Source organism: Silurus aristotelis, assembly GCF_946808225.1.
Source record: "Silurus aristotelis genome assembly, chromosome: 4".
Lineage (NCBI taxonomy): Eukaryota > Metazoa > Chordata > Actinopteri > Siluriformes > Siluridae > Silurus > Silurus aristotelis.
In genome coordinates, this window is record NC_139577.1 from 424,773 (window position 1) to 446,473 (window position 21,701).

The 21,701-nt window shown below is 38.1% G+C and overlaps 2 protein-coding genes across 2 annotated transcripts in view; one reads left to right on the forward strand and one right to left on the reverse strand.

Moving 5' to 3' along the window:
* Positions 1-9,056, reverse strand: part of anapc1 (anaphase promoting complex subunit 1) — a 33,770-nt gene extending 24,714 nt beyond the window's left edge. Inside the window, exons 1-15 of the mRNA XM_083540625.1 lie at positions 8,836-9,056; positions 7,862-8,103; positions 7,521-7,682; positions 6,851-6,893; positions 6,654-6,754; positions 6,427-6,509; positions 6,165-6,238; positions 5,856-6,001; positions 5,507-5,730; positions 5,140-5,349; positions 3,021-3,116; positions 2,836-2,926; positions 2,625-2,690; positions 1,445-1,567; positions 777-914 (exon numbers count right to left, since the gene is read on the reverse strand). Of these exons, the coding sequence (XP_083396751.1) occupies positions 777-914; positions 1,445-1,567; positions 2,625-2,690; positions 2,836-2,926; positions 3,021-3,116; positions 5,140-5,349; positions 5,507-5,730; positions 5,856-6,001; positions 6,165-6,238; positions 6,427-6,509; positions 6,654-6,754; positions 6,851-6,893; positions 7,521-7,682; positions 7,862-8,077 (1,773 nt within the window). The 5' untranslated portion in view covers positions 8,078-8,103; positions 8,836-9,056. The remainder of the gene's footprint in view (positions 1-776; positions 915-1,444; positions 1,568-2,624; positions 2,691-2,835; positions 2,927-3,020; positions 3,117-5,139; positions 5,350-5,506; positions 5,731-5,855; positions 6,002-6,164; positions 6,239-6,426; positions 6,510-6,653; positions 6,755-6,850; positions 6,894-7,520; positions 7,683-7,861; positions 8,104-8,835) is intronic.
* A 10,157-nt stretch (positions 9,057-19,213) lies between these two features.
* vip (vasoactive intestinal peptide) overlaps positions 19,214-21,701 on the forward strand; it is a 3,492-nt gene continuing 1,004 nt past the window's right edge. Inside the window, exons 1-5 of the mRNA XM_083540661.1 lie at positions 19,214-19,461; positions 19,802-19,906; positions 20,442-20,546; positions 21,296-21,427; positions 21,545-21,653. Of these exons, the coding sequence (XP_083396787.1) occupies positions 19,460-19,461; positions 19,802-19,906; positions 20,442-20,546; positions 21,296-21,427; positions 21,545-21,653 (453 nt within the window). The 5' untranslated portion in view covers positions 19,214-19,459. The remainder of the gene's footprint in view (positions 19,462-19,801; positions 19,907-20,441; positions 20,547-21,295; positions 21,428-21,544; positions 21,654-21,701) is intronic.

Here is a 21,701-nt window from a genome sequence, read left to right on the forward strand (position 1 = left end):
CAGCAGTCTTGACAAATCAGGCCCTGTAGACATAGCATGAAGCTAATTGAATTATGTCAGCATGATGACAGATTCCTGGTGTGAGGAGCGTGCACCCATTTACACAGTTTTACTGACTATATTGTCAGTCTGACAGCAAAGATACCAGTCAGATACCGAAATGATTTATTAGCTTTGAGACAGAATATATCTGTGCTAATTTCTGACAAAAACACAATAATTTATGGACCTGGGGCAGAAACACAGCATTCTTCTCAGCATCAGCAGGATAACAATGGTGCAAAATTGTGGTCATTTGTGCACCAACAGGATGCGGGAATTCAACATTGTGGTTCAAGCTCACAATAATACTTGTTAGTTGATCGAATTAACCACTTGGAAGCATAAGTGATCACATTTATGGAAAAATATATTCAGGTTTTGAAGATTTCAGAGATTCAAAAGACACATTTTAAAGCACTAACATTAATTACATCCATCAGTGTTGCTGTAAGTCACTGTTCCGATGGAAAAATTCAACAGATTTCTCATTTTTGCAGCCGTTTATATTCATTAGATTTGGTTTGCACAGGCAGATTAATTGCCATCAAAGCAAACTGAAAGGTAAATTATATGACTAAGCAATGCCCACATCTGATAACACAATTATTCAGCTCTCAACCTGGTTTTTTAAAAGGTTATCTGGTCCCCTGGCTCAACTCTGGCCCCATATCAGTGAATTACATGTGTGTGTGTGTGTGTGTGTGTGTGTGTGTGTGTACTGACTCCAGCCTCACCAGTGTAAGACGGTTGCTGACTGGGTCTCGCAGTGCCTGGACATGTGGTGTGGCCGGCTGAAATGGAGAATCCTCTAACCACGATGACTCATGATGCTGCACTGTTCTCCTTCCAGACACCGGGGAAGGCATGTCGGACTAAAGGCCGTGGGAGGAGAATGGTGTGGGAGGTTTAGAATTAAAGCACAACGCCTTACATTACAACGGTTATAAACACAATGTACACAACCATGACGGTGTTACACAAATGGAAAAACATAATCGAGAATGCCACGGTGAATGTAATCAGTGTGATGTAGTTATCATTTATATTCAGTGATAGAATTCAGTTAAAGGAGCACTAATGCTCATTTCAGATCATAGCGATTTTCTTTTTACTTGCTATTTTTGATAGGAAAATAAATAAATCATTTTAATCTACATTATGACAAGAGCAAAAGCTTTTCAAGGACATTGTTCGGACAACCTTGGATTAATGGAGGTGCATTTGTATAATTGATACAGATCATTCTACTGATCCAAACCACAGACCTATGGAAGGAACACCATTTGTATTTATCATTGTTCTATTAAATATCATGGCTTTTTATGCTTCTCTCATTCGTTTTATAATAAAATTGATCTTAATAATGTTGATAAGATTGTTTCCTTTAAAAGTCCAAGCGTACCTCCTCAAGCCTGCTCATATGTTGGACGGTTGCTTTTGCCGGAGTGCTCACGTTCTCCAGGGGGGTGTTTAAGTGTGGCATGAAGGTTGGTGACAGAAGGCCAGGAACAAACACTCTGCTCACCTAATGAGAAAGCAGAACGCTTCATGAGAACTTCATCTATAACCAGACTCGGCTATGAAATCGACCGCTCATCTACACAATTTCAGTTTTTAGTTTCAAATTCTAAATTTCAGAAGATACTGTTTGTACACATATGAGATCTGAGACTTGCCAGTTTTAGCCAAAAAGAAGAAAAATAAATGATTCAATCTTAAAACCTTAAAAGCTGCAACACATAAAAATCAAGATATCTATTATATTACTGAATAGATCACTGGAAATATTATAGCACTGGAAAACCACGTAGGGACTTTTTCATTGGTGCAGAATATCTGGCTAATGGGAGCTTTATAAATGAAGAAAACATGATTATTATGTTATGCTGATTTTCAGACTTTTTGGACATTCATCTTTTAATAAACACAAAAAAAAGAACAAGACGGTTCATGTTCTGGTTTTCAGTGTTTTAGGAAGTGAAGAGTGCAGAGTCTAGTTGTTATCACATTAGAAGCCAACGAGTGTGTGTTTGCAGCACTGATGCAGAGAACCCCAGCTGAGTTTTATCTTGCAGGTGGAAGTTAGCTAGTTACTGCACATGTGCATCCTCTGTGAAAATGCCCTGTGGCAGGGGTGTGTTTCTGTAGAGATAGTTAGAACATGAAGGGAAACAGTATTACTATAAATGAGACTAGTATTCATGCAGTCAAAAACTCCTGCTTTCATAATGGAAGTGTTTAATGAAGTGTTTATTAGTTTCTGTACTAGAAACTGGGGACTGTTATCAAGCCAAGAGAAACTCTGATTATGACTACGACACAAGTGCACACTTCCCACAGCACTATTTAAGGCATGCTGTCACATCCAAATGCAATGGCAGATTAAAGGTGTGTACTGATAGTCATCACAGATAAAGACAGCGATTTATAACTATTTACTGACAACTATAGTCATTATCAACAATTATCCTCTGTGTAGGAGAACACATTTAAATTTATTTATTCCTTCAAAAGGTGTAGCTTTGGGAACGATATAATAAAGTATAGAAAGTCAAAAGAACATGATATGAATACACACTCACCCGTGTCACTCCTGTGTACAACACCAAGCTTCCATTGGTCTCTAATATCAACAAGGCATCAATGTCCTATTGAAAAATGTACAAAATAATTAGGGGTGGTGGCTGTAAGGAAAATCAGTTTTATTTTCAGATAATGTAGAATAGATAAAAACAGACAACTATATTTTTTTAAAACACATTTCTTAGGTTAGATATTTCCTCGTCTTTTTACCTCCAACGGTGCAGCATCTTTCGCAGGAATGGAAGTAACTGACGCAAATATGAGTTGAGAAGTTTCGTTGCTTTCAAGAAACTTGACGCATCTGGAAGAAGTGCACAAGAGCAGACACTAAAGCTGTGTAAAAGCTAAAGTGAATCATTTTTGCTGTTATAAAAACAAATTTAGCAGTTGCTCACCTGAGCTGCTGGTGGGATTCAACCAGGAAGCACAGGTATCGGTTCTCACATAGATCAGAAGTAATGAACACTTTAGATGCCTGGCAGCTTTTCTCCCTAAACAAGCAAATAAATTAAAGTTTTCACAATGTGGAATAATGATGATGATTACAGACCCAGATAAAGAGATGATAATCATGTCTGCATACATGAATTAATAGAGGTCATAGATTACAAATCCTCTCAAAAGTGTAGAAACTCCTGTCAATTATTGTTATTGAAACACATGAATCCTTCTGTTTCTCTGTAAAAGGCAAAAAACACACAGTAATTGAACAGTGAACAAGTGGATGAAAGTTCTGTGGAGTACAAATGTGAGAATTTTGTCTCTTAAAGGAGCTTTTGGGGTTGTTTTGGAGCAGGAAAGGTAAGAGGAATCCTGAATCAACATGGCTCCTATTCAATAATTCATCACCATGTAGTTCCGTCTGTACTGCGACTCGTTGGAACCGACTTCACCGTACAACAAGACGATGAGCCGAAGCATCCGTCTGAGTTCTGTACGTGTACGAGAAAAGTCTGGACGTCTGGAGTGATATCTCTCATGGAACAACCTGCCCAGTCGCCGCACCTCAATCCTACTGAACTAGTAATCCAACTAGTGAAGAACATCTTTGACAGGAATTACAAGAGGCACAGAAAAGTATTTCAGCTGAATGTTTGAAGAAACGAACCTCCCAAATGCTAAGAGTGTGTAAAGCTGTTGTTCATGCTAAGGGAGAATTTTTCATTGAAAACAATGTAGAACATCTGGACATTTATAGATTTGTTTGGTGAAAGAATATCTTCAGATCATTACATGACTGTCAAACACCATAAAAAAAAACCCACACTTATCACAGGCACTGACAACATCAAGTATAAATGAATGAAAAATTAACAAATAAAGAAAAAAAAAAGACAGGAGCAATCACACATTAAATGGCTCATGGGTCTGTGGATATGATGAGTTCAGCTAAAAGTTCTGAAATAAAGGAGAAATCACAAAGACCAAATTCATTCCACAAGTTGGTTGATGAAACTTTAAACATCCTGTTACCTACTAAACTGAAAACAAGAATATAATACTACATTAAAGTCCCTATAATGCCTTTAAAAATGTTTAAAAGTTCTATTGAGGTATGTAAAGTAAATATTTGCTTTATATCAATTAATATAAAGGCATAGAAGAGTGTCAAATCTCCAATATTGACATTGTAAGGTAGAAAGTCTAGTTAAAATCTAGTGAAGTTTCTGATCACTGCCTTGATCACTAATTACCTAAAAACATCTATATATAGTTTAAAGATTTAATGTGGGATCATTTTGATGTGAATGTGGACAAGTTCATTTACAGTAAATTTCAGCAGAAAGAGAATTGAGAAAAGCTGAAAGGTATGAACTAGCAGTCAGATTCTTTTGTGTATAATATAGAGAATGGTCTAGCAATATAGCAACGGTGTAGGAAGGTAGTTGTGTAATGAGGCAAGATGAAAAGCAAAATTAAGATATTAAAGAGCCCTTCAGAGATTAACCTGGATTTCATTATCAGTATGAACACAGAGGTCAAAACCAGAGGTCACTAATGAGGGATCTGAAGTCTGCAGACACTGATGGAAGAAGTGATGAGGGTCATAACAGTGAATACAGAGAAGCTGTCAGTTATCTTACTGAGGTGCAGCCTGTAAATGTATGGCAGGAAAAAAAACATGAACTGCTTCCTAGGAAATATTTTGTGAGATCTGTATATTACGTATACCAAAGCACACTTAATCTGTGGTTTCTTGTTGTCACATCATCTTCAAATATTCACAAATCACATCATAAACGTTCAGGCAAATTGATCCTATTTTAATAGACTATTGAGGTCATATGTTTTGCTATCTGAATAAGTCTGTCTTATAAAAAATATGAAAAAAGAAACTTCAATCTCACCTTTAGCAAATTTGACCCAGTTGACATATAATAAAGCCTCAGAATAAGAGGTCAGCCATTTTATCAAGGTCAATACTTTGGGTGAAATGGGAAATGATTTGGTTATTATTTTCTTTTAAAAGTAAGCTTTTCACTTTGCTGCCTTAATAAATCTAAGGTGACGAACCTGTAGTAACTAGTGGTCTCTGTCCACAGCTGCTCAATGCAGAGGTCAGGCAGAATGGGCTCCATCTCGGGGATCAGAGCCGTTTCGTTCAGGGTGCTGTTGGGGGACGCCAGCAGGCTGTGACCACGAGCTGATGGTGAGTGGCATGACATGTTGAAGCGCTGTGCTCCCGTGAAGGTAGGTGCCGCCATGCCAGGGGAGTGGGCTCGGCTAGTTATTTAACAAAATTAAATACATTTTTGTTGGAAACTGTTGAACATAAAACATGCCAGGTGATTTTACTGGCTTTTCATAATTAGTTATGTGAAACAGAGCCTCCAGAAAAAAATATGTATATTAAAAGATTGTACTGAAAAGCCTGTCTGACCTGAGAGCGGCCATGCTGGAGATACTGGGAGAGTGTGCACGGGAGTGCAGTGCAGGTGAAGTGGGCACACGACTCTGGTTGTGCAGGGCATGGCAGTGCAGGGGTGACCCAGGTGAGTCTAGCCGACTCACGCTCCTCAGGTGGGCACCGAGGAAAGATGGTGCGGCTGTGGGGGTCTGAGCCGGACCGTCCTGACTGGGACACTTCAAAACTGTAGATTGTTCCTGCAGGGCAAAAACTTCAACTGCACTTTATTCACGTAATCATCATTTACATAGGATTTCCTCTTAAAATAAATACAGCAGAAACATGCTTTTAAAAGTTACATTTATAGCAGGATTACTGTTACCTCTGATGTGACTTTACGCAGAGACCAGATAGTATGACTGCACTGAAGTGTGTCATAGGTCATGATGATGGAGGGTTCACAACAGGAGAACACGACTCGTAGTGCGCTGTCGGAGACATACTGCAGTCGCTGCATCTCAAACAGCCCTGCCACAGACAGACAGGTAAAATTATAGATACCTCCATTTACAGTCTTGCATTGAAATTACTGGAATTCTTTTGCAAATCTTTTTTTTTTTTTTTTGCTATACACTAAAGATATTTGGGTTTGAAATCAAAAGATGAGATGGTTCAGAAGAAGGTTTCTCACCTGTAGATTTGCAGACAACAGGGGCTATTTCATCCAGAGGATGGAGCATGCTAAAGAGGGTAGGAAGAGGTTCCCTGACCAGAAAAAAAACACACTAATTAAAACAAACTATAGGGACAAAAGAATAACCCACATGTGGCAGGAAAAGTCAGGTGTCCGAATACTTTTGTTCATATAGTATATGCACACAAAAAAAAAAAAATGAAGTAACTTTAAGGAATTGCAGAGAAGTAAATGAGTATGAAGAGTGAGGAATAAGTACCTTGAGGGGCTCAGAGGAGCATCAGATGTGATATTTTTGCGTTCAAAAAGTAATCCATACTTAGTGGGCCACAGAAAGGAGACCTGTAGTGCGCGCGCGCGCACACACACACACACACACACACACACACACACACACACACACACACACACACACACACTTATATATATATATTAAACTCTGCGCATAATCTTCTTCATTTAGATGTACATAAGGAGTCATATTACCTGAAACGGCAGTGGGGATATGAAGTCCTTCCCACTCACAGAGTGTACATTCACACACGTACTCTGAACTATACAAACACTCTGCTCAACCGTGTCCTTTTCTAAAGTTCAAATGTAGACAACAGATCAGTTTGAGCGACAATTAAAAAGAATAATAATAAACATTATATTCATTCTAGCTATTCAATACAAATTACCTTGTTTCCGAGATTGAGGTACAGTGAAATTACACCACAGGGCCTACGGAAGGTGCATTAATACAAGAAATAAGGTTACATAGGTTACATTAATACCTTAAAGACCAACTCCAGCTGTTTCCTTTGTCATGCATTTGTGTCTGAAATGATCCACTTGATAAAGCATCTTGTGAAATGAACAAAGCGTAATCGTCAGGAATTCTTTGCTGGTTCTGTAACACCATCAGCCATGAGACAACGCCCCTTTTGGAGCAGAGAGGGTAAAGGGCCTTGCTTAAGGGCCCAGCAGTGGTAGCTTGGTGATGCTGGGGCTCGACCCCGACCTTCTGATTAGTTACCCAGAGCCTTAACCTGTGCATTCTAAACTGCTTTTCAGCATGAGTGGTTATGTGAGGTACAGCACGCTGGAACCAGTCTGACCATTCTCATTTAATCTCTCTCAACAACAAGGTGTTTTCAGACAAAGAACTGACGCTCTTTTCTGTCTTTTCTCATTCTAAAGGTAGATGTTAAAATGCACTGCAGCCACAAACGACTGGCTGATCAGGTAATTACATGAATAATATGTTGCACAGGTGTTTACAGATGTTTCTAATAGAGTGAGTGCAATTTTAACTGGATGAACTGTGTTTTCCTTAATGTTCCCCAACACATCCCATATTACTGATACCTGCTGAACTGGGCTGTCTACAGTGAAAGCCTTGTACACATAGGAAGCTTGACTCTTGGTGCCACGGCTCCAGATGACCATGTAGCCGGCCACGTACAGCTCCTCTTCATACTCAGCTTCATTACTCAACACAGCTGAGCCTTTCTTCAGCTGCCAAGACTCCTGCCAAACCAAGAGGTACATTTTTTTTAAAGTCCTACTAGCTGTTAAAATAATAATAGAAAACAGTGTCTTAAACACTGCTAGAACTAATCCAGGTCATAAACTCCAAGGTGAATGAGTTGTGTGAGAGCAGGAATATCAGTGCTCAGTTGTAGCTGGCGATGAAAAGTACTACCTACTTTCTCTCTCTCCTGGAGAGTGACCTCCTGCAAGGAGCCCACCAGTCCCGCTGCTCCATCAGAGCACCAGAGTTCAGGTGCAGGCTGCAGCTGGCGCAGCTGGAGGTTCACGGCTCTGGGGTGGCGTTGACAGTGCTCACGGCCGAACGGGACAAATGGCTGCAGTTCCCCAGCGGCTATCATCATGGCAGCTCTCTCTTCATGCACGTTCGACATGAGTCCCCGATATCAGCATTTTATTTCTGAAAGAAAATATTGGACATATGGACTACAAGCTGTTGTATACAAGGTGTTCTACCGGTCCTTAATGGAATTCACTAGGCATATAACACCACCAGTAGAAGCCAAAAATGACCACTGGCAATCCACTGGGAATGTAAAAGTTTCCTATAAACACAATACAAATACTATTCAAACCATTACAAATTCTTTGAGGGTTTCAATTCACCAGTAGTGTGAAGGTTGTGCTTACATTCCGCTTGTCATGTCAATACCTCAAATAATATATCCAGAACAAATCAGATGAAACAAATCATTTGGACACTCAGTGACAATGAAACCCAACACACCTGTCCATCACTCAGCATACAGTGTGAAGGTCTGATTACAAGCCCAGTTATTACAGCACATGTTTACAACATATGGAATTAATATCAAATTATTTTAGCGTCTTGGTGTAAGAGATATGTAAATGAAGTCTTTATATAAAATGATTGAGATTACACACATTATCATCAATTTGACAGCTGAATGTGAAACGGAATGACAGTTTAGCGTGCTAGCTAAAAACTTATCTGTAGTGTACATCAAGTTCGGGTCGTTCATAACAAATCATTATGTCTGTTCAACATGTATTAATACTCTGTAGCCCCCCCGGTGAGACTCAGCACCTCTTACTGCAGACACACACCGGGGCCGTCAGCTAGTCATGCTAGTCATGCTAGCGCCTATTAGCATGGAAGCGAGATACACACCTGGTGATAAGGAATAATCAGGCTCTTGTCGTGGAGTCCGGTCCTTTCTTGCAGCGGATTTCAGCAAAAAACAACAACCAGAAGTGACAGCTGTAATAAAAACTAGTTTATTGTAATGTTAAGCAGCGAAAATGAAGTAAAAACACACTTTCAAATGAACGCGGACATATTTGCAATCCCGTGAGCCTCTGCACCGAAAGCAGCCAATCACATCACGAGTTTGGAAAAAAAGGACGCGCACTGAAGCTCCACGTCGACCAATCAGCGTGAAGAGCAGACTGTCTAAAACTCACACACATATACACACACACACACACGCCATAAAATCATCATATCTTGTATACGCGTACCGGCCACTTTAATAGGAACACACGTGCCCCTGTTCTACCCCATCAAACAATCAATTAATAAAAAAATAAAAAGTGACACAGTTGCAGGTAGAAATATTAATGCTTATTGATCAAAGCATCAAGAAATGTTCTCATGATGAGCACAACTGACTTCATGATGTGGAGGTTGATCAAGTATTTTTTAGAATTTCATTTCTGATCTAAAAAATGCTCCAAAGCAACTGAGAAAAACTGTAATACCTACACTTCTGCTAGAGATGATGTATGCAGGCAGTGCAGCTGTGGTTGCAGTGAAAGAAGACGTGTTGAATTGTGTTCTTTGTGAGACGTGTTGAATTGTGTTCTTTGTGTTTCTTGATTTAGTAATGACATTCATTCTCACTAAATGGTTTATAGACATAGCGTCATAATGAAGGTGTTGAGAGGTGGATTGATACAGGTAGAACATCACTGAAGGCAGCATAGAATAGTACCGTAAATGCAATTTTGTCAAAATTAATAGTCTTTGAGAGAACCTGCTTCATTTCAAGACACAAAGACAACACAGTGGGCTTGTCTGTCATAAATTATATATATTATTTATATTCTTCTTTTTAATATTCTCTAGACTAGGATTACTATTAAAAACACTTTTCATTTAGACTCCGGTTTATTTAACATATTGCAAATACTATCAGCCATAGAGAACCGAAAACAAAACCAAGCTATTATATTAATTATATTAATATGATATTAATCTAAACTTTTAGCTGCAATGCAATTTAGTACTACATCTAAAAAACTGAAAACTTTACATTACATTAATCTGAATTTTTTATCAAATAATCCTGGCAATATCCCTTATAAGATTAAGCCTGGCACTCATAATGGAAACTAGATCATCACAAACCAATAATTGTCTCTAAGCATTGCTGCCTCACAGCGCCAAGTTCTTGTGTTTGATTCTGAGCTATGACTGTTGTCTATATGGGGCTTTCATGTGTAAACATCTGTCCTTGTGGGTCTCTTCTACGTTGTTTTTTCCCAACTCCAAAACCCATGCAACCAGGTGGATTTACTTTGCCCCAGGATTGTAAAGGCGTACGAATTGTGTTTTCATGGTGCCTGGCAATGAGCTGGCATCCCACTCAAGCTGCAGTCTTTGATCAGTGCCAGGGTTCTTATGATTGGCTCTTTGGCGCCACTGTGACCCTGAGCATGATAAAATATTGACTGAAGATGAATTAATAAATGAATGAATGAATGAATGTTGTGAATACACTTACAAGTGAAACTTATGGATATCATCTGGATTAAAGTGATGATGCTTGTATGTTAGACTACTTAATGTGTCTGAACACATTTAGGAGAGAGCAGAACATTGCTCAGCCTATAAATGCTGATTTTTTAGGTTTTGATGGCTTTCATGCGCCCATGCTTGCTTGCTACTGGCCAGGCTGCACAAATTTAAATAGCAGATGTGTACTATTCTATGCTGCACTTTACTACTAATGCAGCTGTGACTAATAGAAATGTACTTGTTTTATTGTTTGTGTGTGTGTGTGTGTGTGTGTGTGTGTGTGTGTGTGTGTGTGTGTGTGTGTGTGTGTGTGTGTGTGTGTGTGTGTGTGTGTGTGTGTGTGTTGTTTGTGGGCATGTTTGTATATTTTGCAAAGGAATCTTTGACATTTTTAACCTTGAGGGGACAATTGAGGGGTGTGTGTGTGTGTGTGTGTGTGGGTGGGTGGGTGTGTGTGTGTGAGAGAGAGAGAGAGAGAGAGAGAGAGAGAGAGAGAGAGAGAGAGAGAGAGAGAGAGAGAGAGAGAGAGAGAGAGAGAGAGAGAGAGAGATTCCATGGCTGTGTTTGAATCAGTCTGGTGACGTGAGCAGGTGTCTGAGGGGACTGAGGGAGTCACAATCTATCTGCTTCATAACAAAAAACTATTTGGTTTGTCCCAGTGAAGGAGCAGCAGGAGAACAATTACCAGCAGGAGACACCAACACCTTCTGTGATTTAATGCAGAAAAATTCTGCAGAAGATAAATAAAAATGGGAGGAAGAACTTTAAAAAAAAGGGAAAAAAGATAGATACACAGACAGACAGACAGACAGACAGACAGACAGACAGACAGACAGACAGACAGACAGACAGACAGACAGACAGACAGATAGATAGATAGATAGATAGATAGATAGATAGATAGATAGATAGATAGATAGATAGATAGATAGATAGATAGATAGATAGATAGATAGATAGATAGATAGATAGATTCCCTTATATTTCCTACTTATGAAGCAACCCATAAACTCTTGTGTTTTTCTTTTGTGTGCCAGTGTAATGTATTTGTGAAAATAGAGATGGATGTGTCTGGCAGTTGTTCTGTTCATTCCCAGAAGATGAGGTTCTGGGAGAACGCATCTACTCTGTGCATACTTTACTCAATTTTCTTTTTCCAATAAAACTCTCACATTTGGCAGATGTCACCACTCAGCTGTGTCTTAGTGTTCCATACCTTTAAACTATATAGATAGATAGATAGATAGATAGATAGATAGATAGATAGATAGATAGATAGATAGATAGATAGATAGATAGATAGATAGATAGATAGATAGATAGATAGTGTGTGTGTGTGTGTGTGTGTGTGTGTGTGTGTGTGTGTGTGTGTGTGTGTGTGTGTGTGTGTGTGTGTGTGTGTGTGTGTGTGTGTGTGTCTGTCCTTTGCACTTTTGGACACTTGAAATATTGAATATATAATTATATAATTTAGTGCTATATTCAATACCAGAAAATGTTGAGAAAATGGTTTCTTTTCTAACAAACACAGTAAAGAAACATATTTACCTACTTGAAATCCATAATCTAACTTGTTAATGTCTAATTGCGTTTCAATCCGGTACGCAAAGACCATGCAGGAAGCAAAAAAATGCTCCTAATGTTATTGGTCCTGATGACCAGAGTCCCAGGAGCAATGCTTCACAGACCTTGGCCTTGATTAAAGTCCTAATGATGCTCTGAAAGCATAGTTGAACCTAATATCCTCCACGTGACCAGATACCCAGATGTGTGTTTACAGCATTAGTTAGGGTTTCACTGAAGATGAGCCTTAATTGATATGTCACAGAGCTTGTGGGTGATATCAGAGTCATGATTCCCGTACTGAATGCATTGCATTGCAAGCAGTGCATCTAATGCGGAAAACAATGTGAGACATACCGCACTGATTATTGACAAATATAAAGTATATACAAGAATACAAACCTTTTTTCCTCACAGATAGGATTGAAGCTTTCTGTGAATGTATGTGAAACAAAAACAGTAAAGTATGTTTTACTGTTTGAATATGCTTCTTTTTTATGTCAAACAGATCTTTGTTTTTGTTTAGTTAATATTTTTTACTTTTTTGCATTTTTCTGATTTTCTTATCCAGAGCATCAGACTATAATCAAACCTATATGAAAGTTTACAGTTTTGCTTCACTAAATCCCACAATCTCACCCTCACTGAACATCTTCAGGATTATTTGGAGCACTTCACTCTTATGATATAACAGCAAGGGAAATCTAAATCTGGAATTTTAAAGTTTTAAAAGGGACATATGGATGTGTTGATCAGGTGTCCTGAAAAATCAGTACAGTATTTCAGTCAATATAAATCATGTTAAGTAAATATTTTATTATATTATATATATATTAGAGTTGCTAATCCATCCAAGTGGAATGTTTTTAAAAGGCAGGAGGAAACCAAACAACCCTGGGGAAATGTATGCTGATACAGTAGAGGGAGGCTATGAAAACTCTGACCAAGATTACGATCAAACTCAGAATTGTGGGTCTGTGCTGCATCAACACTAACCCATTGCTCCATTGTTATAGAGCATACCCTGGCTGATATGATGTTCCAGATATGATGATACGATATGAGACAATGATAGGATGCACTTACCAAAGCCGAGACTCAGTTGTGTTCTAGGAAGCAAACATAGTTATCTTACAGCTTATTATATATCTCCTGCATTAATATCACAGCAACCAAATGTAGATGTATAAAGCTGACAGTAACTGAAATGAACTCAGATACATTAAATGATATACTTCTAAATATATGGGTATAGTGACAATATTCTAAATGTTGTATTTGGCCCAAGCAGGTTTTTATAGAAAATGTTTAGGACACGGTATTGTTTATTTACTTCAATTTGAATGTACTGTAAAGTATGTTTGGTCTGTGATGAACTGCCAGCTGACCCGCCTCACACACAATTCTCCTGGAATAGTCAAGTCAAGTCAAGTCAAGTTTATTTGTATAGCGCTTTTCACAACAGACATTGTCTCAAAGCAGCTTTACAGAAAACAACAGTGAAGGTGAATGGTGTGCGTTTGTCCCTGATGAGCAGCCGTGGCGACAGTGGCAAGGAAAAACTCCCTTAGATGATATGAGGAAGAAACCTTGAGAGGAACCAGACTCAAAGGGGAACCCATCCTCATATGGGTGACATCAAAAGTTTGGTCATAAATCTTTCAACAATACAGAACAATTTGTGATCATCATAGATCCAGCATCAGCTTCTCCATGCCAGGGCCTTTAAACACTCGGCATCTACTTCTCCATGATCATCCATAGGTCCATAATCTTCACGAGGTGGGACGTGACTGGAGCTGGCCAAACCTCAGGAAGCCTCGGGATGGGGAGAGAAAGAGAAGCAGTGGAGAGGAATTAGCGTAGCTGCTGTTCATGATATTAACAGCACAAGTTGATAATGTGCATGTGATCAGATGTTCTGGAGCACAAGGTTGTGATGTGATGTGTGTGATGTGTGTTATGTGTAGGCTTTGCTAAAAAGATATGTTTTTAATCTACACTTAAACTGGGAGAGTGTATCTGAACCCCGAACACTGTCAGGAAGACTATTCCAGAGTTTAGGAGCTAAATGTGAAAATGCTCTACCACCTTTAGTGGACTTTGCTATTCTAGGAACTACTAGAAGCCCAGAGTTTTGAGATCTCAGGGAGCGTGACGGATTGTAGCGTGTTAAGAGACTGGATAGATACATGGGAGCCAAACCATTTAGTGCTTTATAAGTGAGTAGCAGTAGTTTGTAGTCTATTCGAAACTTAATAGGAAGCCAATGTAGGGACGATAAGATTGGGGTTATATGATCGTATTTTCTTGACCTAGTAAGAACTCTTGCTGCGGCATTCTGAACTAACTGAAGCTTGTTTATTAATGATGCAGGACATCCACCTAGTAATGCATTACAGTAGTCTATTCTAGAGGTCATAAACGCATGGACGAGCTTCTCTGCATCAGATATAGATAACATATTTCTTAGCTTAGAAATATTTCTAAGGTGAAAGAAGGCTGTTTTTGTAACTTGATTGATGTGATTTTTGAAAGATAAGTTGCTGTCTAAAATAACTCCCAGGTCTTTTACCGTTGAACTAGTAGTTACAGAACAACCGTCTAAATGCAGGCTGAGATGCTGGAGCTTCTGTGTACTATTTTTTGGGCCGATGAGCAAAATCTCCGTTTTATCAGGATTTAATAGCAGAAAGTTATGGGTCATCCAATCTCTTATTTCTTCAACACACTCAGTTATGCGAGCTAATTGAGCTGTATCGCCTGGTTTGGATGAAATATATAGCTGGGTATCATCAGCATAACAATGGAAGCTAATTCCATGCCTTCTAATAATATTTCCTAATGGAAGCATGTATATTGTAAAAAGCAGGGGTCCCAGAACTGACCCTTGTGGCACGCCATAATTTACTAGCATTATCCTGGATAGCTCTCCATTTAAATCTACGAAATGGTAACGATTGGACAGGTAGGATTTAAACCAGCTTAATGCCTGTCCCTGAATACCGATGTAATTCTGTAATAGTATTCAGAATAGGAGTTCTGAACTGCTATTATTGACCATTATGATGATTTTGTAATGGACTAGACATGGCAACCCTTCTTATAGATGAATTCTAAAGCTTCTTCCCTATCCACTTTATCCAAATCATTATCTTCATCTGTTTTTATTCATTTATTACACTTTCTGTTTTTAAATCTCTATAGCGTTTAACATATTGATGCTGCACTGTAAATGCATAAAACAGACAAGCAGCCAAAAACAGTTCAGTTTATTATTTATTTATATAACACTTGTATAAAACAATCAAAGTTCATCTCTAGCACCTGATGAGTTGCGCTGAAATGAGTCATTGTCGGAACAGTGACCACTCTGACCAGCTCTTGTTATACCTGTTTGTTCTTTAAGCTCTTCTCTCTATGTGATTTATTCAAGTCGGTTCTATTCTTTACCTCCCTCATTAATCACTCTATAGAGAACTGGCCTGGCCATGGAAGAGAGCAGAGCAGATGAAATCATTTGGGATGCTGTTAAGGTCACTAGCTGAGTACTGAGTGTTTCTGCCCGAGAACTGCGTAAAAAACTGACTCATCCTGGGGGCACGCTCACTGCTCAATGCTTCAGCGAGCTCTTTACTCAGAACCAATTTATATCTCAGCCAAATTGTCAACATATTCCACCCAGTAGTCCACAAGCTCCAAAATGCATAAAAGCTCGCTGGCATTTAGCAGTTAACTCTGTGATATAACACGGTATAAGACTATCCTTCCAACAGCAGGTGTGTACATGCCAACACATCCATCTGATACATGTTCATGACTAATAATAAGAATTTTATATGTAGAAATGCAGATGGTTGCAACCTGTCACATGTTTGCCATTTGCTGTTTTTTTGTTTTGTTTGTTTGTTTGTTGTTTGTTTAATCATGTCTTATAGATGTGAGCTTTTCTCTGCATGTTGGATCAATAAGAAAGTCTGGTTTAAATCACCCTAACAGTGAAATAAATATGTTTCCCCACAGTTTGGCCCCTAATGTACTCAATGTCTTGAGTGATTCTGTTAGCACTGTGATTGAGGACTGCATTGCAGCAGTCTGGTGTGAGTAAACCAATTTAGAAGCACCCGAGAGCCTTATTATAAAAAAAGGCTGCAACTTCACAGACTTCTATAGTAGCATCACTACACTAAAGAAAGAGAAGTTATGTATTTTATTTATTTCTATTTTATTTGTATAGCCCTTTTGCAAATAACCTATAGTTAGATCTACAATAAATTCCTATGGAAAGAGCCATGGGTGATCATAACTGCTTGTGATGACATGATGGAGAAACCCTTAGAGGATTCTGACTCAGATGGGAGCTATTCCTCTTCTAAAACCTGATAATGAGATTATAATGTAAATCATTACTGTATGGTTTACTATATGTTTTTATCTTGTATTGTTAAAAAAATAAATGTTTATTTTAACATAAAATGAGGTCAAATTAAAGTAAGTGTTTTTCTCTTGTAAATTTCCCCGACTACCTGTATACGCATGGGGAAGGTACAATACCTCTCATGATTGTTTTTCAGAAATTTCTACGTTGAAAAATGTCGTACACTATATGGCCAAATGTCTGTTGTCTTAGCATCAAACTATTATTGCTATGTATACTGTAGATAACACAGATAGTGTTGAGGATATTTCTACACTACATGTATGATGAAATATTCTAATCGAACACATTTGCAATGCCATTTTTTCCTTCAGAAAACCGTAAAGATTTGGATTGAGTTTCATATTGTTGAGACAAATTTGGATCTGATCATCAGCATGATGAAGAAGATATCTAGCATTTCACTGCATGTCGTACCCTGTATGTATGTGTATGTGACAAATAAAATTTGATTTTGATTTGATTTGATCTATTTTTATCCAACCAGTCCACAGTCCAGTTTTCAAGTTCTTGCACAAACCATTTTATGTATCTGACATAATATTAGCTGTTGAAGCTCAAAAAATAAAAGAGAATGTACTGGATAAGTTTCTCTCTGCCATTTTTAAAATGAGACAAAAGGGGAAATTAATCAAAGCTATTGCACACACATTGGGCATTACCAATATAACAGTTAATTTTGTAAAAAAAATGCTGGTGAAAGTGTCATGGCTTGGGCTTGCATAACCCCTCCTGGAAAGGCTTACTAACTTATTAATGGTAGAATCTCATAAAAGTAGCAGCAAATTTAATCCAGAAATTTACAGAAAGATTCTGTCTTTGATGTGTCCAAACTATTTGGGAGGAACTTAATCACCCAAATCACATTGCCAACATGACAAAGACAAAATGAAGTCTCCTGTTCACTCCTATTGATCTTAATCCCAAATGGTTTCTTTGTATTGCAAAAACTAAATAAATAATTAGTCTTACTGTTCTCTTTTTACTGTGTACCACTGTGTATAGTAGAACTGACAATAAAAGCCTCTTGACTTGACTTGACTAATACTTTTGGAGGAGACTGTATAATTAAATACATTTATGTTTATGCTTATCTATAATGAAAAATGAACCAACCCAAAGTAATACAATGGTCTGTAATTAGTTTGGGGTTTATGTAGTGAGTTTTTAATGAGCTGCAGGTGGGAATGCTCAGAATTCATATGGCCCTGAACATGAATATGTAAATTGCCTGGAAAACATAGTTCTCATGCAGTATTCCAGCTGAAGTGGGCAAAGCTGTAGAGTTAATTCAGGTATATTTTAGTTCAGGTAGAACATAATAAAATATCAGATTATTAATTCAGTTTAAATCATGTAAACAGGTGTGGTTAGCATCATTTACATTTTTGGCATTTGGCAGACGCCCTTATCCAGAGTGACTTACAGTTATCTCATTTATATAACTGAGATCAAGGGTCCAACATCTTCTTCTTCTTCTTCTTCTTTTAGCTTCTCCCATTAGGGGTCGCCACAGCAGATCATTCGTCTCCAACCCCCCCTTGTCCTCTACATCTGCCTCTTTCAAACCAACTACTTGCATGTCTTCCCTCACCACAACCATAAACCTCCTCCTTGGTCTTCCTCTTTTCCTCCTTCCTGGTGTCTCCATCCTCAGCATTCTTCTACCGATATACCCCATGTCCCTCCTCTGCTCATGTCCAAACCATCTCAGTCTCGCCTCCCTCGCTTTGTCTCCAGAACGCCCTACATGCGCTGTCCCTCGAATAAACTCGTTTCTAAATCAAGGGTCCAACATCTGAGATCTGAAATTCCAACCAATTGATAAGAAATACTACAGCTTAGCTACATCTTCCCACATGGGCAGGAACAATAATATATGCATTTACTAGTTTATAAAATATTGTCAAGACCAATATATTCCACATATTGATTATTTGTGTTTAACTACGATGTACTGCAATAAATTGTTGTATTGTTTAACTGTTTTCAAGATTTTTTTTATCAAATAAACCATGCTAGTTTGTTCAATACTCCCCAACATTTATCAATTCCCACCCACCAGCCAGTTTCCTATAACATACAACACAACAACAAGGTAAAACAAAGACTTATAATAATGATAATAATAATAATAATAATAATAATAATAATAATAATAATAATAATAATAATAATAATAAAATAATAATAATAATAATATAACAAATGTGAACTCAAAGGTAGTGAGTCTACAATATAAAATTTGATATAAAAAAGCATTATATACTGCTTGTGTATTTTTAGAGCATTTTTAAAATCTCAATGTTCAGAGCCACTTCTGTAGCAAACCTATTTTATGATCAAAAACATGTTTTAAAAATGTCTGTGGCAATGAATCGTGTTTATAAAGACAAAATTACCACAGTAAATAGTCATAGCGTATAAACAGATTTAGGCATAACGAATTATATTAATAAATATTAAATGCAAAAAATAATCATTTGGATTTTGTCCAAAATACTTAATGCAGTGATTCTTGGGGAAAAATAGTTATTTGATTGTTGTGTGTTCACAACAATTGTTCACTGGATAACTTATAGATGAAGGAAACCCCATTGGTTGCACTCTGTTGTAGGGTTCTCCATAAGGCATGTAAACTTTCTGGGTTGTCACGTGCACACATCACGGTATAATGAATCATACAAACCATGGCATTAAGAGGCTTAATTTCAGCACCGACCCAGAGCAGCACATCAGTCTGGTGGGACTTCTCTGATGACGTAGCAGCCCAGATCTGATGTGATTGTGTTCCTCATCTCATGAACAACATTTCAGACATATAAAACGAGGCGAGGTGGGTGAGGCCGTTCAGAGAGACACACACCAGTCGTGGAGAAAAGACGCCAGGAGTCCTTTACAGCAAACTTCTTTGAGATAGCAAGTCACCTGGTTCAGCACCACGGTCAGCGCTCCACACAGGGGTCAGCCGCTCATCCAGACCAACCTGAGCACATGTAAGGAGGAATTTTCTTTCTTCTTCTCTCTCTCTCTCTCTCTCTCTCTCTCTCTCTCTCTCTCTCTCTCTCTCTCTCTGTTTCTGATTTATAGCTTTAGAGACATGTTTAATGGTTGATGATCAGAAAAAAGCAGACGAGTTACCTTGTGAAAATGAACCTAAATTATTTTAATGGCATCCATTGTATTGTTTTTTTCCTACTGTTTTGTGTTCCTTATAACTAAATTATAACCTCCATACCTAATGTTAGTAAATACTTGAGTTTCGTTTTGCATATGCAGAGCTACGGATTTATCCAGTTGCTGAACGGAAAGAATAAATGAGCTGTGCGTTTGCAGGTTTAAGGCGATGTTACATAGGAGCGCCACTCAGCTGCTGCTCCTCGTCGCCCTCTGCGGCGTCTTCTACACGCGGACTCTCAGCCTGCCGCTCGCCACTACACGGTAACAAAACATCTTTCAAAAAATAAGGGTCCGACTGATTTGTTTATTCTGAATAATTAAAATATGGTTATCCCTTTTATAAACTTTATCGCATGACAGCACGGAGGTCTGCGCGGTCGTCCGTCGCACAGTTTACTGATGCGTAATGCGTAATTAGTAATCAATAACTAATAATTGTCAACTTGTGGTGAAGACATGATGCTCTTACAATAAACTTGATAACGATAAACTTGAGGAAATGACGATAAACTCCCTAGTATGATATACTTTTCGTGTCTGGAGTATCTTCAATATGCATAATCTCCTCTATCATGAAGATTGTCTCTCCCAAAAGAAAATGCGATCCGAATTTGTATTTATTGTTTCTAAACTGGTACTAAGAGATGCTGAACTGCGTTCATGTATACTGCCAAAAGGCACAGGTTATAGAATAATAATAAAACATTCTGATGTATTATTACAGTGCATATTATTTTAGGGGGTGACAAAGTCTGAACACAGATTTTGTGAACAATTTTTTTCTCTGTATGTGCAGAGCCACTCGACACGCTGACGGTCTGTTCACCAGCGGCTACAGCAAACTGCTGGGCCAACTATCAGCCAGACGCTACCTGGAGTCTCTGATTGGCAAACGTGTCAGGTAGAATCACTACAACCAACCTCAGACCAGCTTTCCAATTTCTGAGTAATCAGGCTGCTCAGTAGTCCAGTCCTCTGGTGGCTGTTTTTAACTGATTTAGAAAATCAAACAAATCTCTTTATAAGAATCATTCAGTTATATAATTATGAATATTGTTCGTTCTCTGTTGGGTCTCAGGAAAAGGGAATTTATGGGATTGGTTAGAATTGGTGTATTGGAGAATCAATTTTAATACTAATAAATTCAATACTAATAAAATTTGGAAGAGGCAAAATGAACATTATTCTGGTTAACAGGCATATAATCCAATTCAGTGGTTTGGAAATTTCTTTACAGTCATTACAACATACCATTAGCAAAATGTATGATATTTGTTACTATGTTTTTATTGTTATATAATGGGTTAAAATAAAATAGGATGGTTTTAGTACAAATCCTCAGTGTCACAAACAAGCAAAGATCAAGATCATGGAGAAAAAAATCTCTTCTGCAATGATAAATAGCTATATTATTATAGAGCTTATTTCAGTCAGTTTGCTATTGTGATCTCCAGTGAGGGGGTAGAGACTGAAACAACGTTTGAAAAGTCTAGTTAATTGGTATAAAATAAAATGTTGAAAATTTAAAGAGAGAGTCTGCCACCTAAATAGAAAAGGGGTTCAGAGTGATAAATAGAGAGAGCGAGATGTTTTTACTTTTGAAAATATTGAATATTGTTTACTGCAACCTGATGTCTCACAATGTTTCAGTGATGATCTGGTGGAAGGACCGATGCCAGTGAAGCGTCACTCTGATGCCATTTTCACTGATAATTACAGCCGCTTCCGCAAGCAAATGGCTGTGAAAAAGTACCTGAACTCTGTCTTAACAGGAAAGCGCAGGTAGGTCAATCAGTGTTCAAGCTCTGTTTACTACCAAATAACATGCAGTGTATCATTATATCACCATTTCTAACTTAGTTGGGTTCATATATCCTGCCTTCACCATTTGTTTTTTAGCCTAGAAGATCCTGCCAGTGAGCAGGAGGAGTCCACTGGAGGAGAAACCTCCTACAGGGAGAGCTATGATGATCTAACTGTAGACGAGCTTCTAAATAATATACCAATGGTAAGTCACTGATAAACTATATAATGAATGCTATTTTATAAGATTTTT